Here is a 17,134-nt window from a genome sequence, read left to right as displayed (position 1 = left end):
GCCAAAATATATTTTCAAATTAATTATTTGTAAAGATGGGGTTCCACTATGTTTCCCAGGCTGGTCTTGAGTACCTGGCCTTAAGTGATCCTCCTTCCTCCACCATGGCCTCCCAAAGCGTTGGGATTACAGGTGTGAGCCACCATGCCCAGCTCCTGGCTAATTTAAAAAAAATTTTTATAGAGACAGTTTAGCTATGTTGCCGAGGCTGATCTTGAAACTCCCAGTCTCAGCAGTCCTGCCTGGGCTTCCCAAGCAGTTATTGACCTGAGCCACCGTGCCCCGTTCATAGTGTTTCTGAGGTTCATCCATGTTGTAGCTTGTATGAATACTTCATTCCTTTTTGTGGCCAAGTAATGGCCTATTTTTAGTTATACTACAGTTTATCCATTCATCAGTTATTTAAATATCAGATATTTGGGTTTCCTGTTTTCATTCATCAATTGGTTGAGTTTGGATTGTTTCTACTTTTTAGTATGAATAATGCTGTGAACATGTATGTACACATTTTATGTAGGCTTATGTTTTAATTTGTTTTATATACCTTGCACGTAGGAGGACCTCAGTAAATGTTGAATGAAAGGGTCATGTGGTAACTATGTTTTAACATTCTAAGTTTATGGTGAATAAACAATGATTTTCTTCTGCACTCATCCACAACACTTGATTCTCCTTTTCTGACACCAGATGTGGCGGGGGGGGGGGTTCACAGCAAGCAATTTTTCAACACCAGCTGGGTGTTCTGCAATTCAGTTCTGGCATTAACCAGAGTTAAGGGCTCAGTCCCATAGGACTGGCTCCCACTTCAGGCACCAATCAGAAGTTGTAGGTTCCCAGATAACCCACAACTTGTGTCTGACTTGGCTACGAATTGGAGGTTTCCATAACCCCCTTCTTGGGTTCAGTAATTTGCTAGATCAGCTCACAGAAACCAGGGAAGACAGTATACTCACAATTGTTGACTTACTACACACAGTATTTTAAAGGACACAATTGAACATCCAGATGAAACTTTGCATATGTGAGGTTTGTAGGGGCCCTGAACTCAGGAGCTTTTGTTCCCATGGAGTATGTGGATACATTCTTATTCACTAGTTCAAAAGCTGTTCAGACTCGCCTTTTGGGTTTTTATGGAGGCTTCATTACTTAGGTGTGATTGATTAAATCATTGGCTATTGGTGATTGATTCAGCTTTTTTGTTTGTTTGAGACGGAGTTTCGCTGTTGTTACCCAGGCTGGAGTGCAATGGCGTGATCTTGGCTCACCGCAACCTCCACCTCCCGGGTTCAAGCAATTCTCCCGCCTCAGCCTCCTGAGTAGCTGGGACTACAGGCGCGCACCACCATGCCCAGCTAATTTTTGTATTTTTAGTACAGACGGGGGTTTTACCTTGGTGACCAGGATGGTCTCGATCTCTTGACCTCGTGATCCACCCGCTTCGGCCTCCCAAAGTGCTAGGATTACAGGCGTGAGCCACCGCTCCCGGCCTGATTCAACTTTTAAGTCTCCTCCCTTCTTCCCCAAAGAATGTTAGGGTGGAGCTGGAAGTTTCCACCCTCTAATCACGTGGTTGGTTCCTTTGGCTACCAGTCACCTGAGGCTCTTCAAGAGCCGCCAGCCACCAGTCATGGCATTAACATATAAAAAGATATTTATAACTTCCAAGATTCCAAGGGTTTTAGGAGCTACATGAGGACTAAATATATCCTTCTGGTTGTAAATCACAGTACCGCACTAAGGAATTGCCAGATTTTTTTCACAGCAACTGCAGCATTATGCACTCCTGTGAGTAGTGTGCAAGAAGTCCAATTTCTGTGTTTGGCCAGTGTTTGTTATGGTGGTTTTTTTGATGATAGCATCCTAGTGGGAAGTGGTATCTCATTGTGGTTTTGGTTTGCATTTCACTAATGACTAATGATGCATTAAGCGTTTATTTCTGTGGAGAAATCTGTATTCAAATTTTTTGCCATTAAATTTTTTTTTTTTTTGAAATGGAGTTATCACTCTGTTGCCCACACTGGAGTGCTGTGGCATGATCTTCGCTCACTGTAACCTCTACCTCCCAGATTCAACCAGTTATCCTCCCTCAGCCTCCCCAGTAGCTGGTATTACAGGCATGTGCCACCATGCCCAGCTAATTTTTATATTTTTAGTAGAGACGGGATTTTGCCATGTTGGACAGGCTGGTCTCGAACTCCTGGCCTCAAGTGATCCACCCACCTTAGCCTCTCAAAGTGCTGGGATTACAGGTCTGAGCGGCCACACCAGTTCAAAAAACCTGTCATTTTATTGTTGAATTGTAAGAATCCTTTATATGTTTAGACTTAAATGTCCTTTATTAGACATGTGATTTGCAAAAATTTCCTGTTTTTCTGTGGGCTGTGTTTTCATTTTCTTGATAGTGACATTTGAAGCACAAAAATTGTTAATTTTGGCAAAATTTATGAAGTTTTTCTTTGTTGTTTGTGTATTTGGTGTCATATCTAAGAAATCATTGTCTAGTCCAGGGGGTCTTGGAGATTTGCATCCAAGTTTTCTTCTGAAAATATGATTTTTGTTTTTATATTTGGGTCTTTGATTCATTTTGAATTCATTTTTGCATATAATGTAGGGATTATATAGTTTCATAATATTAATATGGTAGCTTGTTTTCTATTTGAATTTATATAGGACCAAGCTGAGAGCCCATTAGGTTTGATAGTATCAAGTTGGATTCAAGTTACTTCTCTGGGTTAGTGAAGAGCTGTTTTTCAGATAAGAATTTACATTGCAGTCCTACTAAAAAATGTGATTGTAGTGTAGAATATTGCTGAGAATATTTTTATTTCACATATAAGCCTTTTTTTTTTTTTTTTGAGACGGAGTTTCGCTCTTGTTACCCAGGCTGGAGTGCAATGGCGCAATCTCGGCTCACCGCAACCTCCACCTCCTGGGTTCAGGCAGTTCTCCTGCCTCAGCCTCCTGAGTAACTGGGATTACAGGCACGCGCCACCATGCCCAGCTAATTTTTTGTATTTTTAGTAGAGACGGGGTTTCACCATGTTGACCAGAATGGTCTTGATCTCTTGACCTCGTGATCCACCCCCCTGGGCCTCCCAAAGTGCTGGGATTACAGGCGTGAGCCACCACGCCTGGCCATATAAGCCTTTATTATAATTAAAAGAGGTGTATCAACTTCAGTTTTTAGACTTACAAAATCTTTGAGGCAGTGGGCATCTCAGATGTCATCTAGTCTAACCACCTTGCCTTTTCTTTAAATATTGCTGCATTTTATGATTAGAGATAGTTCATAAAATAAAATTTAAAAAAATTTTTTAAAATAAAAGTAGTCTTTTGTACTACATGAAATGAACATACATTAAGGAAATCAGGTAATAGGTTTTAAAGAGATTTGGTAAAAGAAAACTTGGTATATTCTTAGGAAAACCAATTTAAGGATTTTAGTGGAGAAAGTTATCTTGTTGGGCATATTTTTTGCTTCTTTTGAGATAGGGTTTCTTACCTAGGCTGGAGTAGGGTGTAGTCACGGCACACTGCAGCTTTGACTTCGTGGACTCAAGTGATTCTCCCACCTCAGCCTGCTGAGTAACTAAAACTACAAGTGCACGCCACTATGCCTGGCTAATTTTTGTATTTTTGGTAAAGATGAGGTTTCGTTATGTTGCCTAGGCTGATCTAGAATTCCAAAGCTCAAGCAGTCTTCCCACCTCAGCCTCCCAAAATGCTGGGATTACAGGCATAGAATTCATTTCTTTATAACAATTCATTTAAGTTACCTTGATTTATTTGTTTCTGTAGTCCAGCTTCATTATTCATGAATTCTGTATTTGTGAATTCACTTCTTTGTGAAACTTACTTGTAACCCTAAAATTGATACTTGCAGGGCTTGCTTGCTTTTTTTTTTTTTTTTTTGCCATTTGCACACTTAAGGAGCAGTGACTTTGTCGTTCTATGCACCCACTTCCAGCTGAGGTCAAACAAGACTATGCTTGGCTAATACTGGATTATTTTTTAGGTCTATTTTGTACCACAGTGTTTAGCTTTTGTGCTTTTTGTTGGTAATTTCACTGTTTAACTGATGTGCTGTCTAGTGTACCTATGTATACATGAAGGCCGTGCTGTATGTAGCTTTTGCAGAAAATTCGTTCAGGCATGCATTATAGTGCTGTTGGCTGTGAGTTTGATAATCAACAATATTTAGCAAATAAGAGGCCAGGCATGGTGGCTCATGTCTGTAATCTCAGCACTTTGGGAAGCTGAGGTGGGTGGATTTAGGAGTTTGAGACCAGCCTGGCCAACATAACGAATCCTTGTCTCTATTAAAAATACCTCCCCCGCCAAAAAAAATTGTTGGATTTGGTGGCATGCACCTGTAATCCCAGCTACTCAGGAGGCTGAGGCAAGAGAATTGTTTGAACCTGGGAAGTGGAGGTTGGGTGCAGTAAGCCAAGATCAAGGCATTGCACTCCAGCCTGGGCCATAGAGTGAGACCCTGTCACATACACACACACAAAAAGTCTTTAGACAAACACAGAACAAACAAGTTACTTTTGATTGGCTGAAGAAAATAATGTGATCAGAGGCTGGCAGGAATCTAACCTGTATTTCCTATAGCAGTAGATTCCATATTTACTAATTTAGTGTTTGCCACAACTTTGTGGAGAACTTAACTACTATGAATAATGATAATTGACTGTATTTTAATTAAAAAAAATTTTTTTTAGAGACAATCTTGTTCTGTCACAGTGGCAGAGGTACAGTGGTATGGTCTTCTCTCTCTGCAACCTCCTGGGTTCAGGTGATTCTTGTGCCTTAGCCTTCTAAGTAGCTGGATTTACAGGCATGCACCACCATGCCTGGCTAATTTTTTTTTTTTTTTTTTTTTTTTAAGATGGAGTCTCACTGTGTCTGGGCTGGAGTACAGTGATGTGATCTGGCTCACTGCAACCTCCATCTCCTGGGTTCAAGTGAGTCTCCTGGCTCAGCCTCCGGAGTAGCTGGGATGATAGGCATGCACCACCACACCTGGCTAATTTTTTGTGTTTTTTGTAGAGAAGGGGTTTTGCCAGGTTGGCCAGGCTGGTCTTGAACTCCTGACCTCAAGTTATCTACCTGCCTCAGCCTCCCAAAAAGTGGGGATTATAGGTGTGAGCCACCATGTCCAACTATATTTTGATTTAAGTTTCAATACACTTTTGATTTGAAAGTATTAAAGTCCAGTTGAAACTACTAAAATGTGGCTGGGCGCGGTGGCTCAATCCTGTAATCCCAGCACTTTGGGAGGCTGAGGCAGATGGATCACGATGTCAAGACATGGAGACCATACTGGCCAACATGGTGAAACCCCATCTCTACTAAAAATACAAAAATTAGCTGGGCTGAGCATGGTGGTGCATGCCTGTGCTCCCAGCTATTCAGGAGGCTAAGGCTGGAGAATCACTTGAACCCGGAAGATGGAGGTTGCAGTGAGCGGAGATCATGCCAGTGCACTCCAGTCTGGGCAATAGAGAGAGACTCTGTCTCCAAAAAAAAAAAAAAAAAACCCAAAAATCTAGTAAAATATAATGTTGCTACATCCAGGTTTCTTGTTTGATTGTTTTTCATTTTCTACTATAGACCAATACACACCTTCCCTGTTTTTTCTGTTTTTGTTTTTTTTTTGAGTTAACCATGCAGTTCAGACCAGTGGTTTTCAACTTTGATATCACATCGAAATCACCTAAGAAACTTTAAAAACATGCTATCCCTATGTTAATGATTTAATTGCTCTGGAGTGCATCCTGAGTACTGGAATTTTTCTTATCTGTTCAGGGAATTCTTTTCTTTAAAATGGTTTCTCTTCTGTTGCCCAGGCTGGAGTGCCTTGGCGTGATCTTGATTCACTGCAACTTGCATCTCTTAGGTTCAAGCTATTCTCCTGCCTGAGCCTCCCAAGTAGCTGGCATTATAGGCACACACCATGATACCTGGCTATTTTTTGTACGTTTAATAGAGATGGGGATTCACCATGTTGGGCAGGCTGTTCTTGAATCCTGACCTTGCAAGATCTGCCTGTCTTGGCCTCTCAAAGGGTTAGGATTACCGGCATGAGCCACCATGCCTGACCTTTAAGTAGTAATTCTAATGTTCAACCGAAGTTGTAGACTTGTCTTCACTACAATGCAGGAATTTAGGTGTGCCAGTCATGTAAATTGGATGCCGTAATACATCTCCTTGCAAAGTTTAATCCTCTGGAAAGACCTTTAAGAATCAAATTTGAGCTCCGCCCCACCCTCTCCCCTCCACCCCGCCAAAAAAAAATCAGATTTGAAATTGGAAATATCTGTACTTGTTTAGTTCTGTCAAAGACCACCCATTTCCTGTACATATCTGAGCAGTTGAGTATCTTACCAACTTCAGTAAAATGTTTTGGCTATTTTCTACAAAAAACAAAATATCTGTCATGAGAGTCCTTTGTGGAGCAGTTTTAGTGAACTAAGTACGTTAAGATGTGGCCATTGGGTAGTTCCGTAGGCTCAGTTATGAGCTGAGTGTTCTTTTATGCCAACAGAGTCCACCTAAACAAATTTTAAAAATATTTGATTACATCATGAATCTTTGGAGTTGAGTATGCATAAAAATCTCATTTAAAACATAATCTAGGCTGGTCAGGCCTGGGATCCCAGCAGTTTGGGAGGCCAAGGTTGGAGGATTGCTTGGGGTCAGGAGTTAAGACCAGCATAGTGATAAGCAGGACCCCATCTCTACAAAAATGAGTAGGAAAAATAGTCTTAGGGGCCTTTATCAAACCATATCAGGGCCCTATATTTAAAAAAGAATAGTCCTTTCTAGGTACGTGGAATGTTATTCTTGTTTTTAGTCTTTCAAACCTTTCATTGGGGTCATTATTATTGCTAGTCCTTGCATCTCTCATTGTACGTATGACCTATGCAGAACTTACCAGTCCACTAAAATTCTTGAGAATCAAGTTGTTTATGACTCAGGCCCCTGGGCCTCTATCTCTCTTGTTCTTAGGTTGAAATGGATATTACTGCATATATGGAGATTCTGTCATCATCCTTTATTTACTAGGAATATTTAGCAACTATTATTAGTGATTTTTATGTTGAATTTCCATTTTATTTGTATTTTTTTTTAGAAATAGGCCCTCCCTCTGTTGCCCAGGATGTAGTCCAGTGGTACAACTGTACCTTACTATAACCTTGAACTTCTAGGCTCAAGGGATCCTTCTGCCTCAGTCTTCCAAGTAGCTAGGACTACAGGTAAATGCCACCATGCTGGGCTAATTTCTAAAATTTTTTGTAGGCCGGGCACGGTGGCTCACACCTGTAATCCCAAGCACTTTGGGAGGCCGAGGTGGGTGGATCATGAGGTCAGGTGTTTGAGACCATCCTGATCAACATGGAGAGACCCTGTCTCTACTAAGAATACAAAATTAGCGGGGTGTGGTGGTGCATGCCTGTGGTCCCAGCTACTTGGGAGTCTGAGGCAGGACAATCGCTTGAACCTGGGTGGTAGAGGTTGCAGTGAGCCAAGATTGCGCCACTGCACTCCATCCTGGGTGACAGAGCAAGACTCCATCTCATAAATAATTAAATAGATTTTTTGTAACGTTGCCCAGGTTGGTCTCAAATTCTGCCTCAATCGATCTTCCTGCCTTAGCCTCCTAAGGTGCTGGGATTACAGGCATGAGCCACCGCGTCTAGCCTGAATTTCCATTTTGAATTCTGGGCAGTTTTGATAGCTCCCCGTCTTGTTTTTTTATTGTTCCTAAGTTTTTTGTTTCTAAAACTTATCTAGCAGGTAATTTAGTCAGCCCCTCCACTTTCTGAACTTTCTTCCTGAATTCAAATTTTACTCAAAATCCACTTTAGTTCTTTATAACTCTAATTTGACATCATAAGTCCACCAACCTTAGCCTCATCCTCACAGATACACATACTTTTTAGTACCTAGTGTACCTCCATATCATGTTTTACCTCTTTCATAGGGTTTTTCACTTCTGCCTTTTAGATATTATAAAGACACTGTCTTTATTACATTTTTAACTCAAGGAGAGCAGTGCTTACTGGAAATAATCACTCAAATGTTTCCTGGGTTAATAGAACAAAGATTCGGGTAGATAGTACTGTTTTCAAAATAGGTTAGAAAACACAGGAAAACATAGTTGGATATATTCCCTTCTTGCCTTATCTCGGATTCCATTGCTGTCTATCTTTTGCTTCTGCCTTGGCCCAGTTAGAGAAAGTAAAGAATTGGGCTGAATAGGAAAATTTATACAGCATTTTAAAATCAGGGTAAGCTTCCTGTTAATGATATATGTCTCTTTCAGCTCAGTTAATATTTGGTTGGTAATTCTTTGACTTTGCAGATAATGCTTCAATGAGAGAGTATCTTTTCTTCCGTACCCCCCACCCTCATGGTGGTACGTTTTTTCTTATGCTTCCTATATGTAACCCTTACTGACAGCAAGTAGTTTTAGGTCTTGCTTCATTGATAATGAGATTATATGATTGCCTTCTTTCCAAACTCAAATATGTTGTGTCTTTGGATACTTTTCCTCATTTTTGAGATTGTATTCCCTTTCTAAATATTTAATTTTTAAGGCGTGTCTGGGAGTAGATCTGTTTATGCTTAGAGGAGATGGGAATATTTTGGCATAGGGAGTTTGTGTTTGGTTCTTTTAGATATTGCAGAGGACAGAACATCTATTAATGTCTATGAAATACAGATTGGGTTTCTGAAACATAGTTACAGCTTTTGCACGATGACAGAGTTTTACTTCAGATTCTTCTGATTTGCGGTTAATCCTTGAACAACAGGACACCAACCACCTGTGTAGTCAAAAACCCATATATAACTTTATTTCTCAAAAACTTTACTAGTAACTTACTGTTAACTGGAGACCTAACCTGTAAGATAGTCAGTTAACACATAGTTTGTGTGATGTGTATTAATGCTGTATCCATACAATAAAGTAAGCTAGAGAAAAAATGTCATTAAGAAAATCATGAGAGAAAATATATTTACTATTCATTAAGTGTTCTGTCATCCAGGCTGAAGTGCAGTGACTGGATCTCAGCTTACCACAGTCTGCCTCCTGGGTTTAAGTGATTCTTTTGCTTCAGCCTCCTGAGTAGCTGGGATTACAGGCACTGCCACCATGCCCGGCTAATTTTTGTATTTTTAGGAGATATGAGGTTTTGCCATGTTGGCCAGGCTGGTCTCCATTTCTGGGCTTCATGTGATTCCCCACCCCGGCTCAGCTTCCCAAAGTGCTGGGATTACAGGAATGAGCCACATTTCCCAGCTAATCAGAAAAATCTTTATCCTTGTTATCTTCACATTGAGTAGACTGAGAAGGAGGAAGAGGAGGATTTGGTCTTGCTGTCTCAGGAGTGATAAAGGCAGAAGAAGATCATGTATAAATGGACCTGTGCAGTTCAAACCTGTGTTGTTGAGGGTCAACTGTATTTGAAGAAATTGCTCAGTTTAGAAGACTCACCAAAAAGAAAACAACAACCAAAAAAGCCACCCTTCCAGTGACAGAGAAGGTTGGTTCAGTCCTTGTAAGCCTGTTTTCAGAAGTTTGTGATGAAAATGATTCAAGTAACAGAGAGTTAAGAAAGCTAATGGTGACAGCTTGGAAGGGATTACCCATGATCCTAAATAGTGAAAATAGTGTTAAAAGGTGCTATCTGCTCCTTTTTTTTTTTTTTTGTATCTGTTTATGACTGATGTCAGATTTTTCTTTTAAAGATATATTACATTTTTAAATTAAGTCTTCATGAACTGGCAACAGTTAATATACTGAAGTTTTACAGAATCAGCTGTTGTAGTTTTAATAATTAAAAATGATTGAAAGTTAAACTGATAATTTCTTGAATTGGCAACATAGAATACCACAATTGATTTTATAAATCAGTATTTATACTTTTCATATTTCTTTTCTTTTTTTTTTTTGAGACGGAGTTTCACTCTTGTTACCCAGGCTGGAGTGCAATGGCGCGATCTCGGCTCACCGCAACCTCTGCCTCCTGGGTTCAGGCAATTCTCCTGCCTCAGCCTCCCAAGTAGTTGGGATTACAGGCACACGCCACCATGACCACCTAATTTTTTTTTTTGTATTTTTAGTAGAGACGGGGTTTCACCATGTTGACCAGGATGGTCTCAATCTCTTGACCTTGTGATCCACCCGCCTTGGCCTCCCAAAGTGCTGGGATTACAGGCTTGAGCCACCGTGCCCGGCCCTTCATATTTCTTAAATTATTCTAACAGTGAAACTTGTTATAAATACATTTTATGGTTTGTTTTTTTTTTTTGTAAGAGAGTCTCACTCTGTTGCCTAGGCTGGAGTGTGCAGTGATACAATCTTGGCTCACTGCAACCACTGCTTCCTAGTAGGTTCAAGCGATTCTCTTCCTTCAGCCTCCCAAGTAAGTAAGCTGGGATTATAGGCATGCACCACCACTCCCGACTAATATATACTTGAGATGGAGTCTTGCTTTGTCACCCAGGCTGGAGTGCAATGGTGGGATCTCTGCTCACTGCAACTCCTGCCTCTCAGGTTCAAGCGATTCTCCTGCCTCAAACTCCCAAGTAGCTGGGACTATAGGCGTGAATCACCACAGCCGGCTAATTTTTATAGTTTTAGTAGAGATGGGGTTTCACTTTGTTGGCCAGGTTGGTCTTAAACTCCTGACCTCAAGTGATCCACCCATATCAGCTTCCTAAAGTGCTGGGATTACAGGTGTGAGATAGCACGCCCAGCCTCATTTTTGTATTTTTGGTAGAGATGGGGTTTTGCCATGTTGGTCACGCTGGTCTTGAACTCCTGACCTTAGGTGATCTGCCTGCCTTAGCCTCCCAAAGTGCTGAGATTACAGACGTGAGCCTCCGTGCCCAGCCACTTAAAAGTATTCTGAGAATCTCAGAATCATTCTATGGCCAGTTTTGGCAACTGAGGCCCAAAGTTGTGTAAACTTTGAAGCAGAGGTTGTTTTTAAGAAGACTTAGATGATTGAACTTGCTCTTTATCAAAATATTAGTCTAACATACTTGCAGTCTTTTGTAATACATTATTATATTTTAGAACACATGAAAACTATTCTAGTGAAAACGTTCATGTTTTTATTTTCTACAGTTCTCTGTGTATGAGCTACTTTAGTTTGCTATCTATCTTAAGTGCCAGGGTTTAAACAGTTTTGCTGTGTTTTTCAACTTAGAAAATCTTCCTGTAAGCGTTCAGTGTGATCTTTTTTTTCTTACTTGTTAATGACTCACTGGCATTATACAAGTTTCCACCTACCATGTCAGGAGAAAGTATTGATAAAATCCCTAAAATCGCAGTATAGTATTCCTGAGCATGCTAAAGAAGGAAACAAATCACTCTCTTCCTTGAATGTAAAAGTTATTCAAACTATCTATAAGTGTATTTTTGGGCCTTGTTGAAGTAACTACCCTGGAACCATAAAGTTAGTAGTTCATTTTAAGATTTTAGGCTGGGCACCCTTGCTCACGTCTGTAATCCCAGCACTTTGGGAGGCTGAGGTGGGCCGATCACTTGAGGCCAGGAGTTTAAGACCAGCCTGGCCAACATGGCAAAACCCCTGTCTACTAAAAATACAAAAATTAGCCAGGAATGGTGGCATGTGCCAGCATTCCCAGCTACTTGGGAGGCTGAGGCACAAGAATGGCTTGAATCTGGGAGGCAGAGGCTGTAGTGAGCTGAGATCATACCACTGCACTCCAGCCTGGACAATAGAGTGAGACCCTGTCTGAAAAAATAAATAAATAAATAAATAAAAGATTTTATTCTTGCTGATGGAAATCTTCTGTGTAAATAGTGCTTAGAAATGTGTAAATGTGGCTGGGCACAGTCACTCATGCTTGTAATCTCAGCATGAGAAGACCTTGTCTCTACTAAAAATACAAAAATTAACCAGCTGGGTGATGCACGCCTATAGTCCTAGCTACTTGGGAAAATAGTTATATCTGCCAGCCCATCTTGTTGTATACTTTCAATAGTAATCTGAGGTATTTAATTATGAAGATACTAAGGTACACATTGTTACTTATCCAAAGTTGCATATGTTAAACACTTCTACAAATCAGAGATTGGGTTTCCAATTAAATATATCTTGCTGGGCCAGGAGCAATAATTCACACCTGTAATCCCAGCACTTTTCAAGGCCAAGGCAGGAGGATGGCTTGAGGCCAGGAGTTAAAGACCAAACCTGGGCAGTATAGCAAGACTCTGTCTCCATAAAAAATATACTAGCTGGGCCTGGCACACACCTGTAGCCCAGCTATTCAGGAGGCTGAGGTGGGAGCATTGCCGGGAGGTATCATTGTGCCACTGTATTCCATCCTGGGCAACTAAGACTTTGCCAAGTAAATAAATAAATAAGCAATCTCTAACCGACTATTTTATCTCTCTCTCATCAGGCTGCTATACTTCAATACCTTAGATTGAGTAATTATGAACAACAGAAATTTAATCCTCACTATTCTGGAGGCTGGGAACTCCAAGATCCAGGGTGCCAGCAGATTAAGTAGTCCAGGATGGCACCTTCTAACTGTCCTCACGTGGCAGCAAGGCAAATTAGCTCTCTGTCTTATAGGCACTAATCTCATTTGCCAATTTTGCACCCTCATGACCTAGTCACTTCCCAAAGACTCCACTTTTTAATTCTAGTACATTGGGAATTAGATTTCAGCATACAAATTTTTCAGAAACATAAACCTACAGACCATGGATTATCCCTTACAGCACCTAACTTACAGTCTTAAGTTTGCATTTTGCTTACATTTTGGAGAAATACATGACATACCCTAGTATACTAACACGTAGTTTACATAGTTCTTTTATGAGATTTGTAGTTCAATTTGTTGGTCAAACCAAACTTCCACCCTTTTGAAGGTAGTATTATCAGTCATTTTATTCAGCATATTTAATACTTTCTGTGTGCCAGACCTGACTATAATCTACATTTTTTACCACATAACATGCTTTATGATATTTATGTAACTTCTTTATATATATATATATCAAAATCTTTGAAGGTAGCCTAGCTTGCCCAAATCTGGAAAGTAAAAAATTTGACTTGTATTTTTACAAGAAAAAAAATTTATTCTTCTAAAGTAAAATGAAAATGGTTGGCTTAAATGAGACGTTAACTCTGTCAGACTTAGTGTTGCTTACTGCTTTTCATCTATGGCATGAATTACAGGGATCAGTGAGAGAAAGATACAGAAGTATTTTATTTCATTCTAAATCAGGATTTTCAGAAAACAAATATTTCATTTGGAGTGTTCATTTTCTTAATACTAGACATAACTTCTGAGCTAGCTTGAGAAACTAAAATTTGATTCTAGGGTTGTAAACTCTTTGCTTCTTGGAGCCAAATAGGTTTAAGGTATATTTACATAAATTGGATTCATGGTAGAGAGCATGCCCACCCTAAAGACGGCAGCTCCATTTAAAGGGAACAGTCATTGTTCAGCTCTGGCTGGTTCCATTGTTTTATTCTATCAGTCTGAAAGTTCACAGGAAACCTGAACTGGTCAGGTCTGAAACTAATCTTAATCTCAGTTGCCTCCAACCCTTTGTAAACACCAGCTACCTGTATTGCTCGTCTTTCCTCTCCCCTACCTCTCCCTTCTTTTTCTCCCCGCCCCTCTTTCCTTCCCCCTTCCTTTTTATCTTCCCCTTCCTCCTTGCCCCTTTCTTTCCCTTTTTTTTTTTTTTTTTTCCTTTTAAGGAAACCAGCTCTTACTATGTTGCCCAGACTGGTCTTCAACTCTTGCCTCAGCCTCTCGAGTACTTGGGATTACAGGCCAAGAAGCCACCATGCCTAACTAGGTTCTTTCTGTATTTCTTTTATAGTTAAGAACACTGCCATCTATCCATACTAATACTCATGGGTCACCCTCATTTCTTCTCTTTCTTTCTCACTTTCTACATCCAGTTATCACCAAATCTAGTTCATTCTGCATCCTAACGAACTTTTATTCCTCTAGTTGTTCACTAGAAATGTCTCAACTCTAATTTTCTTCTAGTAGTTTTCAGTCTGTCTTCTCTGTCTTCAGTCTTAATTTCTCCAGTACTTCTGCCACACTGTTGTCAGAATGATCATATTTTTATTTTAAAAATGTTTTACACATATTTATTGTTGGATATTAGAAAATACAGATTTGTGGAAAGAAAAATCACTGCCCCAAGGAAATCACTAGATGGTGAGATCAAGGGGTGATTTTAATTTTTAAAAATGTATATATTTTCCTGTATAGACATAACACCCATTGAAAACACATTCTCTTGTAAAGTCTCTAATTCTGTACTTAGCATCTAGCTAATCTCTTTTTTTCTCAGATATTTTACATGTCATTTATCACTACCTTCCTCTCACCTTTATCCTTCTCTTCAGTATTTACAGATGCAGAAGTTTCTCCTAGCATACAGCTGACTCTGCCTCAGTTCTGTTACCACCCTGTTGATTTATTTCCCTTCACAATCAAATTTAAGAGTGTCCAAAAAAAAAAAAAAAGATAATGAAACATGCTTACAAAAGATTTAAAAAATCATAGGTGGCTGGGCTTGGTGACTGACACCTACAATAATTTCAGTGCTTTGGGAGGCTGAGGTGGGAGGATCATTTGAGCCCAAAAGTTTAAGACCAGCCTGGGCAACATGGCAAAACTCCATCTCTACAAAAATTAGCAGGGTGTGGTGGTGCGTGCCTGTGTTCCCAGATACTTGGGAGGCTCAGGTGGGAGGATCACCTGAGCCCAGGAAGTGGAGGTTTCATTAAGCCCAGATTGCGCCACTGTACTCCAGCCTGGGCAACAGAGTGAGACCCTGTTTCAACAAAAGTTAAAATATAAAAATGAAAATCATAGGTGAATATTTTTTTATGGGAGGGAGGGAGTGAGGGAGCCATAGGTGAATATTTTAAAGAATCTTTATAAAATATTCACCTTGCTTAAGGAATAAAAGTTGCCTTTTTTTTTTTTTTTTTTTTTTTTGAGAAGACACTAAAGCATTTTTTTTTTTAATGTCCTGCAGATTGTACCTCACTGCTTCCTTCCCACAGTAAATTACTGTCTTGGATTTTATGTTTGTTGTCTTTTATTCTTCCTTATAGTTTTATTTTAAACAATACATTTTGTTTTTAAACTTTAGGTAAATGGAACCATACTGTTAGTAATTCTTTTCTGACTTTTGTAATTTCAAGATTAATCCATCTTCAGGGATGTAGCAGTACTTTTTTTTTTTTTTTGAGACGGAGTCTCGCTCTGTTGCCCAGGCTGGTATGCAGTGGTGTGATCTTGGTTCACTGCAACCTCTGCCTCCCGGGTTCAAGCAATTCTTCGGTCTCAGCCTCCTGAGTAGCTGGGACTACAGGTGCATGCGTGCCACCACACCCAGCTAATTTTTGTATTTTTAGTGGAGATGGGGTTTCACCATGTTGGCCAGGATGATCTCCATCTCTTGACCTTGTGATCTACCTGCCTCAGCCTCCCAAAGTTCTGGGATTACAGGCATGAGCCACCGTGCCCGGCCATAGCAGTACATTTTTAAGGCTGAGTAAGTAGTATTTCGTAGTATAAACTATCACGCTTGATCAGTTTTACTCCTAACATGTTATTAACAGTGCTGCTTTAAATATTGTAACACATTTTCATGGTTTTCTCTTAAGTATTGACCTACAAGTGCAAGTGCTAGGTTATGGCATGTCTGTTCCATTTTCCTAGGTAACACCACACTGTTTGAAAGTAATTACGTCGGTTTACGCTGTTACTGGTAGTACGTGAGTTCCAGGGATACCACATTCTCCCTAACACTTGACTTATTTTGGTAAAAGATACTCCTTATGGTTCTGCTTTATATTTCCTTAGCTAGTAAGAATAATTGAGTGTAATTGTATGTGTTTTGGGACCATTTGTGGCTCCTCTGTTAAATGCTTATTCTTATATTTTGACCATTTTTCAATTTGGTTATCCTTTTGTTTATTTTTTGGTCTGCTTGAGCTGTTCATTACTTGGAGAGGTGTTAAATCTTCTGTGAAGACAGATTTGTAAATTTTCCTTTGCTTATGTATTTTGAGGTTGTTATTAGTGTATACAAGTTTGTTTTATGGTCATGGTAAATATATCATTGTATAGTTATTCTCTGTCTCTTTTATTATTTTTGGCTTTAAAGTTTGTTTCACTTGATACTAGTATAACTATTCCAGCTTTGTTTCTTAAAGTTTGGCCTAGTATCTTTTTCTATCTTTGACTCTGAACCTTTCTTTTAGTCAAAGAAAGGTAATATTTTAGTAATATCTTTTAAAAATCTCAACTATACTTTTTAATCATCCAATCTAATATTCTTTACCGTTTACTAAAAGAACGTAGTCCAATTTTTAATGAGTAATTGATATAATGTAATTTATTTCTTTCCTTTTAAGTGCTTTTCATTTGTGTTGCATTTCTTCCTATGTCTGTGTCTTTCCTTATTTTGGATTGATTTCTTTTTCTGTTTTCTCATTTTGTTTTTCCTACCTCTACTAGTTTGGAAGTTACGCACAATTTTATTTATTTTTTAGACGGAGATACGCTCTTGATGTCCAGGCTGGAGTGCAATGGTATGGTCTTGGCTCAATTCAAGCTCCATCTTCCAGGTTCAAGCGATTCTGCTGTCTCAGCCTCCCAAGTAGCTGGGATTACAGGTGCCTGCCACCACGCCTAGCTAATTTTTATATTTTTAGTACAGATGTAGTTTCACCTTGTTGGCCAGACTGGTCTCAAACTCCTGACCTTAAGTGATCCACCTGCCTTGGCCTCCCAAAGTACTGGGATTACAGGCAGGAGCCACCGCACCTGGCCTACAACAATTTTGTTTTAGATGTTACCTTAGCTGTTTTTTGCATTTATTTTTTTATAGATAAAATTAAACTTATTACAGAGAAGCATTTACTTATTTATTTGATAGCTATTACAAAGATAAGGTCATATCTATAATATATGAATGTGCTTCAGTTAATGGAAGTTTACACAAATTGCATATTTTAATTAAGGAATAAACTTTTACATATGGAAGGGATTCTTCATATCACAAAAGAAGTCTCTGTATGGTTTCATTAGAAAG

The 17,134-nt window shown here is 39.4% G+C and overlaps 1 protein-coding gene across 13 annotated transcripts in view; it reads left to right on the top strand.

The window, feature by feature from the left end:
- The window catches only part of UBE2W (ubiquitin conjugating enzyme E2 W), a 91,611-nt gene that overhangs the window by 12,214 nt on the left and 62,263 nt on the right, over window positions 1-17,134 (top strand). For 4 of the 13 annotated variants that reach the window (XM_035277256.3, XM_078352646.1, XM_078352649.1 and 1 more), the window contains one exon: window positions 16,593-16,631. The exons of 4 other annotated variants lie outside the window; for them this stretch is intronic. In XM_035277256.3, the coding sequence (XP_035133147.1) occupies window positions 16,629-16,631 (3 nt within the window). In that variant the 5' untranslated portion in view covers window positions 16,593-16,628. Of the gene's footprint in view, window positions 1-9,354; window positions 9,555-16,592; window positions 16,716-17,134 lie in introns of all 13 variants that reach the window. 5 more of the 13 variants (XM_078352641.1, XM_078352643.1, XM_078352644.1 and 2 more) reach the window with 3 other exon arrangements.

This window comes from Callithrix jacchus, chromosome 16 (genome assembly GCF_049354715.1).
Source record: "Callithrix jacchus isolate 240 chromosome 16, calJac240_pri, whole genome shotgun sequence".
In the NCBI taxonomy this organism is placed as follows: Eukaryota; Metazoa; Chordata; class Mammalia; order Primates; family Cebidae; genus Callithrix; species Callithrix jacchus.
Note: the sequence above shows the minus strand (reverse complement) of the source record. Positions and strands in the feature narration are given on the sequence as shown.